This window comes from Dasypus novemcinctus, chromosome 5 (assembly GCF_030445035.2).
Source record: "Dasypus novemcinctus isolate mDasNov1 chromosome 5, mDasNov1.1.hap2, whole genome shotgun sequence".
Lineage (NCBI taxonomy): Eukaryota > Metazoa > Chordata > Mammalia > Cingulata > Dasypodidae > Dasypus > Dasypus novemcinctus.
In genome coordinates, this window is record NC_080677.1 from 109,188,946 (window position 1) to 109,202,352 (window position 13,407).

At 38.9% G+C, this 13,407-nt stretch overlaps 1 protein-coding gene across 2 annotated transcripts in view; it reads right to left on the minus strand.

Moving 5' to 3' along the window:
• Positions 1–13,407, minus strand: part of COPG2 (COPI coat complex subunit gamma 2) — a 195,533-nt gene that overhangs the window by 35,645 nt on the left and 146,481 nt on the right. For both annotated transcript variants that reach the window (XM_058297360.2, XM_058297361.2), the window contains exons 15-20: positions 13,102–13,177; positions 12,138–12,241; positions 11,434–11,559; positions 10,581–10,643; positions 9,719–9,858; positions 8,948–9,119 (exon numbers count right to left, since the gene is read on the minus strand). In XM_058297360.2, the coding sequence (XP_058153343.1) occupies positions 8,948–9,119; positions 9,719–9,858; positions 10,581–10,643; positions 11,434–11,559; positions 12,138–12,241; positions 13,102–13,177 (681 nt within the window). The remainder of the gene's footprint in view (positions 1–8,947; positions 9,120–9,718; positions 9,859–10,580; positions 10,644–11,433; positions 11,560–12,137; positions 12,242–13,101; positions 13,178–13,407) is intronic.

Here is a 13,407-nt window from a genome sequence, read left to right on the forward strand (position 1 = left end):
ATGGGATGAGAGAGAACTAAGAATAAGGACAGATAAGAGAGGAATAACAAGTGAAGAGAAGAAAGAGAAGGGAGGAGTTGGTTGGGGTGCTTGTAGACCCAGGGACTCTATGTGAAAGAAAGTAAGTCGTCAAGCCATAGTGATTTTTGTTCCCAAGAGAGAAAGGGACAGGGTAGCACACTAAGATAGAACCCAAACCAAAGCACTGGCAAATCACCTTAAGAACCATAGAACAGCTTCACATGGATGCATTCCATCCATGGGTAGCAAAGATGCTTGCAGACAGTGGAGGAGTGGATGGTAACCAATGCAGAGCTGACATTTCATAAAGATTGCTGAGTACAGGCTTTTGCTATGAAATGGTGTGTAAAAGGGTGAAGACTGAGCATGAGGCAGAAAGATTTTGTTGAAGAAACTAGTGTGGGAAGGGAGATGTTGCAAACCCAGTATGCTGACAGATGTCTCCTCCAAGAAGACACTATCCATAGCAAAGTGGCCCAGAACAAGAGAAGGAAGTGAGGAAGGGAGAGTCATTGTTGAGGAGGCCTCCTTCAGGATATAACAGAGCAGGGACCGAAGAAGAGGATGGAGCATGGTACATTTGTCAGAAGAGGGTCTTATCAGTGGTACATGGGTCAGAGAAAGTAGTGTGGCCAAAAGAGAAAGAGGCAAATGATAGAGGGGAGGCTCTCACTGGGGATTAAGAAGGAAAATGTGATTGGCAAAGATTAGTAATGGTGTGCCGTCAGAGCAAAAGGAACTGATGGATGAGACATAAGGAGAAGGGGAGGAAGTGGGAGTGTAGCATGTGTTATATGGTCGGAAAGCACTTGATTCAATGGGGAGAGAGGAGAGCATGATAGGATGGAGAGGGAGAAGTGAACACAGAGGGAGTCGAAAAGGAAGGAGGCAGCAGAATCAAGGGAAGTTCCAAATCTCTAAATGCAAATGGATTCAGGAGAGAACATGGAATGAAGATGAAACCCATGAGGATGCAAAGGGTTTGAGCAGTGAGAGCAGTCAAAGAAGGCAGTCTGTGGGGAAAAGATGTCTGCACCCATTGCCAACGGGTAGGCAGTCATTTAGAGAAATATTGGTCATGTGGAAGAGGCAGTGTGTTTTTCTAGGTAAGGATGGAATAAGAAGAGAGGTGTCACCTGAGGAAAGGCATGGGGTGTTGACAATGTAGTGAAATGGGAGGTTCACACAGGAAAGATGGTGACAGCAAGCACCCAGGGAATTATAGAAAAGAGAGTGTGGTGGAAGGGAGGCTGAATACCAGTAGGGAAAGTCAGGACAAGAGGGAGGTCCCAAAGTAGGAATCCAGTCAAATCTGTGTGTGCTGTCTGGAAGGTGCTTAGAGGATAAAGGTCAGCCTGCTGGAAGCCGGGTGGGGAAGGAAGAAGGGAAAGGGTAGGCAACAATATTCAGGGATCAATGGTTACTCTTAAAGCCTTGCTGGTCATTGAAATCGTGCAAATTTGGCCAGGCTCTCATCTTTACTAAGGACCCAGCAGGGAAGGGTGGGTGGTGGGAATGTCGGGCAGGGTAAGGTTTGATGGGTTGGATGGAATTGTGTTGGGTTCGCAAAGAGAGAGGGGCAAAACGCTTAAATAATTGAGCATGGGTGCTGATTACATGTTGAGTGTGGAGAATGTACACCCATTGAGGAAAGGGTGGGGAAAGACTACTGAATCCACAGAGTGGAACAAAGGGAGTAGCTTCAGGTAAGATGGAAGGTAAAGGACTGGCTTCTCAAAAATCTTAAGGAATTTGGGAACCAAAGAGGAGAAGTTCCATGGGGCACATTGTCCTGGACCACACGTGAGACAAGATGGGCCATTAAGACAAAGGACAATAATCAGGGCTTAGGAGGATCAGATGTGGGTCAAGTATATTGACTGAATGATGCAGTACTGATAGGGTAGGGGATAGTGTAAGATGAGAGAAGAATTCTCCTAAAGTGTGGTTTGGGGTGTGTCATGCCTCAGAGAGGAAATAAGGAAGTTCTTGAGGTGGCTCCAAGAGGAGGTTGCCGGGCTTGTATCATAGTGGGGGCAAAGGTTGGGATCTTTGATAAGTGAATTGGGTGGATGGGCAGGGTGGGTGGAATTGTGTTGGGTTGCAAATGGGAGAAGGGCAAAGCTCCACGGATCAGGACAAATTCTTAAATAATTGAATTGCACACTGATTACATACTGAGTGTGAAGCCTTCTGAATATCCATTGAGGCAAGGGTGGGGGAAGACTACTGCATCCATGCAGAGAGGCAAAACAGAGTAACTTCAGTTTGGGTGGAAGGTAATATCTGGTTTGCCACAAATGTTGGAGGCCAAGAGAACCAAAGGAGGAGACCTCTGCAGGGGCACATTGTCCTGGACACCCAAGACAGAGGGGCGATTAGGACAATTATCAGAGCTGAGGAGGATCACATGTGGGCCAAGATTACTGACTGAATCCCTATGTACTGATGGTGTGGGGGCTGGTGAAAGACAGAGAGAAGAATTCCCGAAGTGTGGTTTGGGGTGTGGCGTGTGTCAAAAAGTAAATATAGAAGTTCATGAGGTGGTTCTAATGGGATATTGCCAGGTTTATAGCATTTGGGCAAATGCAGGGATCTCTGAGGAAAGATGGTAAAGAGCAAGCCCTAGAATGCTAGAGACAGGCTGCAATGGGAAAGTGAGGCAAAGGGGACAGAGGGGTGTTTCAAAACAGTGATTCTTAACGAGGATGGGGGGTGGATTTCACCTGAGGGGGGTGGGCATGGACCCCAAGGTAGGCCTGTTGAAACATCTGAGGGGGTGAGCAGCCTTCTGCTAACAGAAATAAAAAACTGCCCTGAAAGATGATTTCAGTAGTCTACCTTGGGGGTCATGCATCCTCAGGTAGGAATCACTGGTGGAAGGGGAACATGCAGAGCTGGGGTGAGACAGGCAGTGTAAGGATGCACTGAGTTGGGGTAGATGGAAGCATCAGCGTCAAGACTGTCAGGTGTGGGAGAAGAGTCCCCAAGACAAGGTGGACAGCGAGAAAATGAATGTAGCCAAGTAGGCCCCTGGAAAGATAACTGCTGAGTTGGGATGAGTGGTCAGTACAGGGAGTGGAAGGCCATCAAGCTGGTCCCTGAATTGAGAAGGGGGCAGGGTAAAGCTAAGAGAGATGTGGGTGGTGATGGTGAGGAAGATGTGCTGTGTGGGATGTTAGGAGAGTGCACTGGATAGGCTGTCCATGCTGAAGGGAGAGGCATAAGGGGACTGGAGGCAGCAGTCAAGCAGAAGGGAGAAGAAAAGCAAGTGAGAAGGACTGGAGAACCCAGCAGGAGAGAGATCTTCACTGAATACCACAGTAAGGGTGTGTTGGTGCATAGGGTTAGCAGTTGTGGGAGTAAAGATGGGAGGGCAGAAGAGAACAATGGTGTGGTGAAATTCAAAAAGGAGGAGAATCTGAGTAATGACCTATCTGAGAATGCTGACCAAGGAGGGTGATACCAAAGGTCTGACTGGAAAAAAGAATGGTTAGTTTAAGCATAATTTGTGGGAACACAGTATAAGACCAGAGACTGGGCGCTGAGGGACAAGAGCACGAGTCAACAAGCAAAGCATATGTATTCAGCATAGCATGTCTGAGGCAATAGTGACTGATGCTAGAGCACCTGGATGGGGACTGAATAAGGGAGGAGGCAGTACAGAAAGCTGCTGAATCCAGCAGAAAATCTCAGATGGTAGGTGAAAGAAATGCAGTGGTTAAGGTATGAGAGCAACTTGCTGGGCAGTAGAGAGAAGAGTAGGAGCAATGAAAAAGAGGGTCTAAGGAGATGAGGTGAGAAGTTTCCAATACTTGGGAGAGGATGATAGAGCACTTCTTCAAGTGCAAGGAGTAGCAAATGTGAAAGAGCAGATTAAGGAAGGGAGCAGCTAATAGAAAAGGGATATTTTGACAAGGTCAGGGAAGGGAAGATGTGGAGGGTGTTCTGTAAGAGTTGATAAGTACAGTTTGTGACAATAAGTTCTGCCACGGACTATTTGAAAGAGAGAAAATGTTGCAAATCTGTGACTGCAGAAGTCCAAGGCAAGGACACAGTATCAGCAGAAATAGGTAACTAGTGAGAGGGCAAGGAATGTGGGATGGTTGTTGCTGAGGATGCCTGAGTCAGGTGATAACAGAGGAGGCAAAGCAAAATAGGATGGAGAGTATGTTACATAAATAATAAGAACAGGGTCTGACTATCATTGGTATATAGGTTTAAGAAGATAGTGTTGTCAAAAGGGAAAATGGTAAATATGGTGAGGGGAGGGTCTCATTAAAGGGGAAAGGGAAATATGATTCCCAAAAATAGGATAAATGGAAGTAACAGGAGTCAAGAAATCAACAGAAGAGCAAAGAGAGAAGAGTAAGAAAGGTTAGAGTGAGAGTGGCTAATTAGAAAGGACCCTAAAGTGGCTGTGGTGGTCACAGTCAAAGGAAGGTCCATGATGCATTCCTGAGATACTTGGGTGAAAATCAGAGTTGATCATATGCTGAATTATATGTTTATTATTGTCTGAATTTAAAGGAGTAGAGGAAAATAGTGGGTAAGAAGGACTAAATATATTTGATTTGAGGGGATAGTGGTCATTTTAAATATTCAGGATTTATTGAGGAAAATCAGAGTGAGTAAGTTGGGTGTGTTTCATTATGCTTGACTCCAACCAATGTAATAGAAGTCAAGGGGAGAAGTTCATAATTAGAAATTGTCATTGTGATCCTGGGTGGCTTCTTGAAAGCACTATGATATAACCACCTGAATAAAGGGGTAGAGTCAGGAAGATAAAAAGTTACAAAAAATATAATTTTATGAAATGGAATCTTAAGATAGATTATCAGGAGGATTCCTCAGAAAGTCAGTACTTCCGAAAGGAAAGGCATGCAGGAGAGTACACTGCATACTCACAGAATAGGTCAAAGAAGGAGGATGAACATATTCAGAAGAGACTACTACTCAATTCATGTGAACGACTAAGAACGTGGAAGCATGATGAGGGTGTTTCTCCAAAGGAAAAGGAGGAAATGAATGGATATGCCATGGATAAGTTGTGCTCAACAGAGAGGGGTTCATTTACAGAAAGGTAGCAAAAGTGATCATATACTGATGATGACAGTGCCAAAATGGAGCATCAAACAGAAAAGGAAGACAGGTTTAAATTAGGTACAAAGAGAATGACAGAAATTTCAGTGTGATTGAGCAAAGGCAAAATGGGCTCAAGGCAAATGAATAGGTGAATCAGGAGGAATTAGACTGAGAATTGTGGAAGATCCCATAGTGGGTCAAATTGGAACAATGATGATTTTATTGCCAGACCAAAAAAATCCTTGTGATAAATGATGCTTTGAGAATAATATTCTATCAGTTCTGCCTTTTTAGCATTTCAGTGATAATTCAAATAGTTAGGATGGAAGAATATGACATTTCATGAGGAATCATTTATATGGATCCCAGTGAGTGGGTAGAGGTGAGCCAAAGTTAAAAACTCTGAAATGAATCTTGCAGTTGTGGATTCAGTAAAGAATATTGGGAGTTGATATTGAACAAAAAATTAAGGGAGGACTACAGCTTCAAAGAAAACTTCTCAATCTACCAGATTGCTATAGGGGCTTAAATTAAGGTGGGGGTATAAAGAAGTAGGAGAAAATCAAGAATTGAATTAAAAATGAAAGAAAATGAGTTACTTACTTTTGTTGAAAAGGTTCCAGATGATGAGAAATATGATGCTACAAAAATCTGATAGCCCAACAATAAAAGCAATAGATTAGAATGGTTCTGGGTATGTTAGTGGAACAAAAAGTTAAATAGGTAGAGTGTTATAGAGATCCAAAGTGGGAGGGAGGGATTGGTAGAATGTTGCACATATAAGACACATGGTTATTGATGCAGTAAACATTTAGAGGAAAGTTTCTGAATGAGAATGTTGCTAAGAAGGAGAAGTGCTCTGAAAGCTTTTCTAAAAATGTTTTATTTAATAAAGGAATAATCTTGGAAGAGGAAAGGACTAATAGAACTAATTAAACCAAGACTTTTGATGTTGACTTCTCTTTTCAAGAAACTGCCTGTGATTTGAGGGAAGAAGATATTATAATATTTTGATGATGGGTCAAAGCACGTTTTTTCAGATGAGATAGATTTTTGTACATTTATAAAGTAAAAAGCCAGAAAAGAAAAATTTAAAGATATAGGAAAGAAAAGAATAACTAACATAACATTTTTCTAAAGGAGATTAGAGAGATTGTCTTTTGAACCTATGGAAGACTTGATTTCAGAGAGCTAAGGGAGTGTTTCCAGAATTCAAACAATAATAGCTTCTCTTTATTGAGGATTTTTCATGTGTCTGATACCATGCTAAGCACTTTTCTTACTTCATTTCATCCCTACAACAATCCTAAAAGGCTTCCAAAGAGCAGATAACATGTCTAAGATCACTCTGTCAGCTGGGTCACAATTCAAATCTAGATCTTTCTCCAAAAACCTGTATTCTTTTCTCTTATGCTATATACTATTTTCAAGTTGAAGGAAGTCACAACCAATAAAATCATTTGTATTTTTTTCCTGTAATTATAAGGAAAAAATATTTTCTAAAATGAGACAAGTAGAGATGATGTATATAAATTATCTGGGATGGGAAAAATGCAGAAAAGAAAGAAATGCTTTATTACCATCCATGCCCTGGTATTTCCCTTCTCAAGGCACAGCAAAACTTTTGGATTGGCCGTGAATAAAAGATTTTTAAATTTTTGACAAAAAGTAAAGAATAGAAAGGAATTTGTTTTTAAGCAGATATATGCTGGGTCAAGTATAAATATAGTAGTAACAAATTTTTAGAATCCAAACACTGAGACAAAATTCCATTTCCTTTCTCCAAGATGCAATGATAAAAGTTTTTTTTTTTTAATAAGTTTTAGAACTAATCAGGAAATCCTGTGAATTTAACAAAAAAATAAAGAAAATTTTCCACATGCCAAATTTTTATAAGCAAAAACCAAACCAACGAACAAGTAAGAGTCCATAGCCAGCAGACCAAAGGTTGAAACCTCTGGGCTAATTTGTAAAAAACTGTTTTAAAAAGATGTGAACTCCTTAGTTAAAGAGGGATAAGAAAACCTCCCCTATTCTTCCTCTCTTGGTGGAAATGTTTTGTGCATTATATGTAATTTCTGTAATTACAATATTATTGTTTTATGTATTTTGGTATTGTAAAATTGTACTTGTTGGATTCTGTTTAGATCAGTCCCTGGGGTGCACAGCACCTGAGTTACCAGTTATCAAAGTGAAGGTTGGGACTGGGAGGAACTAGCATTTTCAACTGGAAGATTATTCAATGGGCTCAGCAAATAATGGCATCCCTTAAAAAATACTTAAAGTACAATAGGGGCAGGAATCTTGAAATAATGAGAGATAGCTTCTAAAAAAACTGATAAACTGCAGTGTCCCAGGATGATGGTAAAAACCACAGGGCTAACATTAAGACTGGGTCCAGATACTAGTTTGGAACAAGGGTAAATAAAACTAGCTTTACTTATGGTACAGCCAGTTTAATTACCAGCTAGTGGACACACTACAGACAAATCTAACCAGAGAGAAAAACTTATCTGGAAAGAAAGTAAAGCTACAAGGAAATGGAACTAGAGAATAAATAGGAGGTAACTGAAGGTAAAGTAGAATGGCCTAATGCTCAAAGGAGAACTATTGGAGGCCAGATAGGAAAGTGCCTTCCTACCCACGGGGTAATGGATCCAGGGTGGCTGCGCAAGAGACATGCAGTTCAGCCCAGGGTCAGAGGGAACAACCTGGGACTCAGACCCAGCAATGGTGCCAACTTGAATCTACCTCGTGCTCCAGTCTGAGTAGCCTGGTCTATTGTCCAACACAGACAAGACTGGGCAGGGACTCCCAGGATCCAACATCTAAGAAGGGAGTTAGGAGAGGGGCTAAAAGAAAGCAAGCTAAGTCCCCAGGTGTAACAGAATGATGACCAGGGATAACTATTTACTAGTGCTTTTACGATTTCTTGTAACTCTGTAACTTCCCCAATATTTTGTCAATTTTGTTAATCTGTTTTTCCTGTGCTAGGAAGTAGTAAAAATTCTTCAAAACAAAATGTGATGTGTGTGCTTATTTCTGTGAAAACCGAGTAACAGTTGTGAATATTCTGCAAGAATCTGGGGAGAGAAGAACTCAGGCAGGAAAATGGGAAAAAGAAATCACATACACCAAATACTTGCTATTCACAAGAGGCAGATCACAAGACTTCAACTCCCCAAATCTACAAATACTTCTTTTGGCACAGCAGTTGGCCTTCTTTTGGGGGCCTTTTCTCCCTTGTTTTTTTAATTTTTTAAATTTTTCCACAAAGAATTTTAATCACTTCATTGGAATAACTGTATCGGTCAAATACAGCATTACAAGCTTCTCTCATATGTGGATACACAGTGGTTGGCTATGCCATTCATTAGACTTGAACTTACTCTCAGACACTCAGCCTTATGCTAAGGACCCTCAAGAAATGATATATTCTCAAATGCCAATGATCTACTGAATGGCCATGTCCTTATGATACCCTGGAAAGAAACATCAGGGAGAAGTAGGCTACGATCCTTCACAGTAGACATCAGGTATATGAACCCTCATAGGCTTCCCTTCAGAAAGCCTGAGTTCTTTTATGGGTTGCCACTATATATATTCAGTGTCTTTTTTTAAAAGATTAAATGTTTAGCAAATTTTACTTGGAGACTTAGTTTCAAAATGAGTATTTCTGTAGCAGCATTTAATTTTATAAATCGTTGTATATATGATTATATTAAATTCTGGAAAAGAATTGCATTCTTGAAGTCTGAACATTTGTCCAGACATTTTAAGAGCTCAAGTGGTAATGCTTTCTTAATTGTGTAAGCATCTCCTCCTTTCTATGGGTTAGTACCTGCTGTAGGATCATCATCAGGCAAACGAACAAGAGTGTAACATATTCCTGGTTGATTGTAAGTGAGGCTGGGGGCTGGGATACAACACAGCACTTCATAGGAATCTGATGGCTCCATCTGCACTGTCACTTTCTCCAGGAGCTGATCATTGAGAGTATTGGTACAGTCAAACTGAAAAGTAAGTAAATGGAAAGGTTAATGAAGGCTAACAACCGTTTTCACACAAGTTATTCCTTCCCACCATAACCCATGGCTCAACTCTTGAACTAGCTATATCTTGCCTCTAAACAGCACTGTAGGTTTCCTCCTAAGATTTTTCTTTAGGTAATGGGGATAATCTTTTTCTTAAAGTCTTTTTGGTTATATTACACATCAGTTTTCTCTCTTTCCTGAGACTAAACTCAACCAAACATGGTGGTAGTGGTCTAATGGTTGAGAATCAATTTGAAACCCACATTCTTAGAACAACCCACATAATTTACCGTGGTAAGGGATGATTTAAAAAAAAAAAAAGGTTACACTTTACATTTTGTCTAACTTCTTTAAAGGACATTTCAGTTTTATGTACTTTTAGATTCTAACCTTAAAAGATTACCCATCATATGAAGTGATCTCAATACCTATGGAGTCAGGAAAGGAAAAGAGGAATTCTGCCAAGTTATTTCTTTAAAAGAATTAGAATCATAAACTAAAGGGGAATTAATATTTGTCTTCGAACATATCAGTTTACACCAAATCCCTAGTAGAGTCAACTGTGGCACTAATCTCACCTGGAACACAATGTGATTGGTAAACATGTGCTTGATACAACGCACAAAATATTCTGTCTCTGCTTCTGTAAGTTGAACAGGCTCAGAAGACTTGAACAAGGGTCCTATATTCATAAAGTCAGGAATGGCAGCCAGTTGTTCTAGTGAGGAAAAAAAAGACAAGAAGGAAGAAAGTAAAATACTCAGAAGACAGGGAAAGATGTAACTCTGGATCCCTAAAATGTTTTTGTTTCCATAGTTTTCCTAATAGTTGAAATGCAACTAAAATGTCCCCAAGCTTTAATAATCTTTTTTTTTTTTTTTTTTTTTAATAAGTGCCAGGGACCGGGGTTGAACCTGGGACCATGTATGAGAAGCTGGTGCTCAACCACTGAGCCACATCTGCACCCCTAAGTTGTTTTATTTGTTTTGCTTGTTGCTTTTGTTTTTTTAGGAGGCACAAGGAACTGAACCCAGGACTTCCCATGTGGGAGGCAGGTGCTCAACTGCTTGAGCCATATCCGTTCCCTGTTAATAATCTTTAAATATTTCATTTATATGAATTTAGATACTTATTTACTAAAAGCAAAAAAGAAACTGAATTCCCATTTTGTTAGATTTTTTGAGTCCCCTGTTAGCTTATAAGACAGAGTCAAAACAACATTCCCAGTTAGTAAGCCAGAAAATTTGTAATTGGAAAGGCACATAGATGTTGAGTAGCCCCAGCAAAACAACCTATGACAATAACTCAAAGTCCTTTATTCAGCCACACAAAAATTTCCTTTAGTGATGATTAATGAAATTGAATAAAAGTAGTAGACTTTACTATATTTACATTTCCCAGGATGCAAGACTATTACTTCTACCCATCAAGTCATCATACCTTGGAAAATGTCTTGTCTGGAAGGAGCCAACTTCTCTGGTTTATTAGTCACAAGTGTGATTTCTATAAAGACAGATACGAGGAATCAAGTGAGTTTCCATCACACTATAAAGCTAAAAATGCAGATAGAGATGAGGGGAAAATTTCTAGCAGATATATAATGAGCTCTTGCTAAATCATGCCAATAGGTTCTCTGCCACCGTTTTCTGGGTGGTGCGAAAATTAAAATGTATTTAATGAAAACATTCTGTGATATAAGCACTAAAAATAAAGACTGCTTTAAATGAACTAAAATGTCCCAAAAAATTACTTATAAAAGGAGGAACAATTCATAAAACAAATCTCGTCCTCCAAGCAGGAAAAACATTAAATATGAGATCTTTCATTCCCAGTTTGTGTTCTAACCACTAATCACTTCCTTCCTTTCTTTAGTTTTCTTTTTATTTTTTCCAAGTTTTAAAAGTTAGATATTCTTTGGGAATATTTTTTATGATCTTGTCCAATATATTCTTTCAAGGTGACCCTCCAAAAGCAAAATTATGAGATTACTAACCTCAGGAAATAAAAATAGGAGGTGACAGAACTACTACTCTGAATTATATGGTGGGAACTAACTTCAAATTCTACAACACTTAAGATTAAAAAAAAAAAAAACCTGAGTCATATTTCATATTCTTGATTTTGTGCAAGAACCAGAAAAATTTGTTAAACCCCTAATAAAAAAAGTTGGTCCATTTTAGATCTGAAAGTATTAGAAGGAGTGACAAAATTAAACAAACAAGCATTAGCAAGTTTTATTCGTACAAAGCTACTTATACACAGAAAACAAACCAGAGGTAACTGTTCCCATTACCTGCTTTCTGTTCAAAGACAGGAGCCATTGCAAGAGGAATAGATTTCATATCGAAGGGTTTTTCTGAAGGCTCTAATGTGTACTGGTGTAAAGCTTTTTCCATTCCTGGTACGGAGACTGTCAGGCCTGAGAAACAGAAATTTCAGTATCATTACCTATTGGAAATCCTAGGATCCAAATAGGACCATATTTGTAATAATTATCTTGACTTCCTGAAGGAAGATAAAAATATGACGACATACTTTATAACCTAAATAATTAAAGGTCATTATTTTATTAATTATAAGGCAGTTATTTCATTCAGGGAATCATGGGTACAGAGCATAAAAATTTTTAACAAAATAAGTATTTCCCAGGGAAGAAAGAAACTTAGGCATAGATAACCATGACAGCATAGGAAAAGGGAGAAAAGATAAACAATCTACAGGGAACTCCAGGAAAAGCAGGAACAAACAGTATCTTTTGGGACCTTACATAATTTAAGAAACATATTCTTACAATTATTTCATATGAATTATCAATATCAAATTAGAAAATATCCTTGTGAATACAGCTGTTCCCTAAAATTGGAAGTGCATTCAAAGATAAAATCCAAGCATTTTGCCTAGTGAAGTCATGCATGTGCAGTTCACCATGAGTTATGTTTCCAAGACACCATTTGGGGAACAAAAGTGTATCTGTTTACATTATTGACTCTCACTGACCATTGAAGATATATGCAGCATTCAGTGCCATTTGTCTCTGCTGCAGTACATTCAGATAGAAGGTAGCTCTATCCCGTACCTCATCGTCAGTATCCATCATACACCTGGAATCAGAAATAGCCATGCCATTATACTGCAAAGGTTCCCAATAGCTTTACCACCATAATTAAAGGACATGATTCAAGCCATCTGATACTACTTTTATAAGAGTTCAACAATGGCTAATAGTGGATCCTAAAGCCTCTACAAATCCTGGGTAAGATCCTCAATTACTAAAGAAATAGTGTCATTATGAATCAGAAGTCTATGTAAGAAGGCATAGCAATAACTAGGAAGAACACAATTACAACAGATAGCAGTCTGGAGTCTATTCTTGGATCTGCAAACATATGACCCTAGTAAAGATTTAGACTTTTCTATAACTAAGAATGGGAATACTTTCTAAGGATACTAAAAAGATAAATAGCATTCAGAATCCAGACACTTACTACTCAAAAGACAAATCTGTTTTATTTAAACCAGCTAACGTTTGGCTTGAAATTTATGTGCTTCAATTCCAAGATGCAATCACAGAATGTTTGCTAAAGCAAGTCTTTTCTCATCATATAGGGACTCATGGAGACAATGAAAAGCTGCTGTTTTCTATGCTGCGTAGTGAATCAATCACCTAAGGTCCCTTTGGAATCAGCCCCTATTAAACAAACTGAGGCTTACGTATTTAAGTCACTTTTTCAAAATTTTACAAGAGAAATTAAAATTTTATATGTAGCTAGCAAATGAAAATACATAATTTCTAGAAAGAGAAAGAAAATGCCATTTGTCCCTGGCTTATTCCATCTGCTTTACTCTTAGGCTCTGCAATGCACTTGATAAGGTACAATGAGGAATTCTCCATTCAGCCATATGGAGTTCTAATTAAAAAAACAAAAAAACAAACAAAAAATACCAGGTATCTTTTACTTAACTTTGTAAGAGTACAAGGATGCTTGGAAGAAGATTCTCATTCTGAGCCCCAAATTTAGCCAAAGCACTCACAGCAGCTATAAGGAAGCATAAGATTAAAAAACAAAAATGTTGGTATCTCAGAGTTAGGAAATAATCATTAAAAAAATTAAAAAATAAACCAGAAGCTTCCCCATATTCATTTGTGATATACTCTTACTTTTTATTATTGCATATTTCTTAATCTTATTTCTTGGATGCATTTAAGCATATATAGAATTTTCCAGGCCCAAGGCAGCTCTGAATAGGAAAATCCTCCATGCATTGA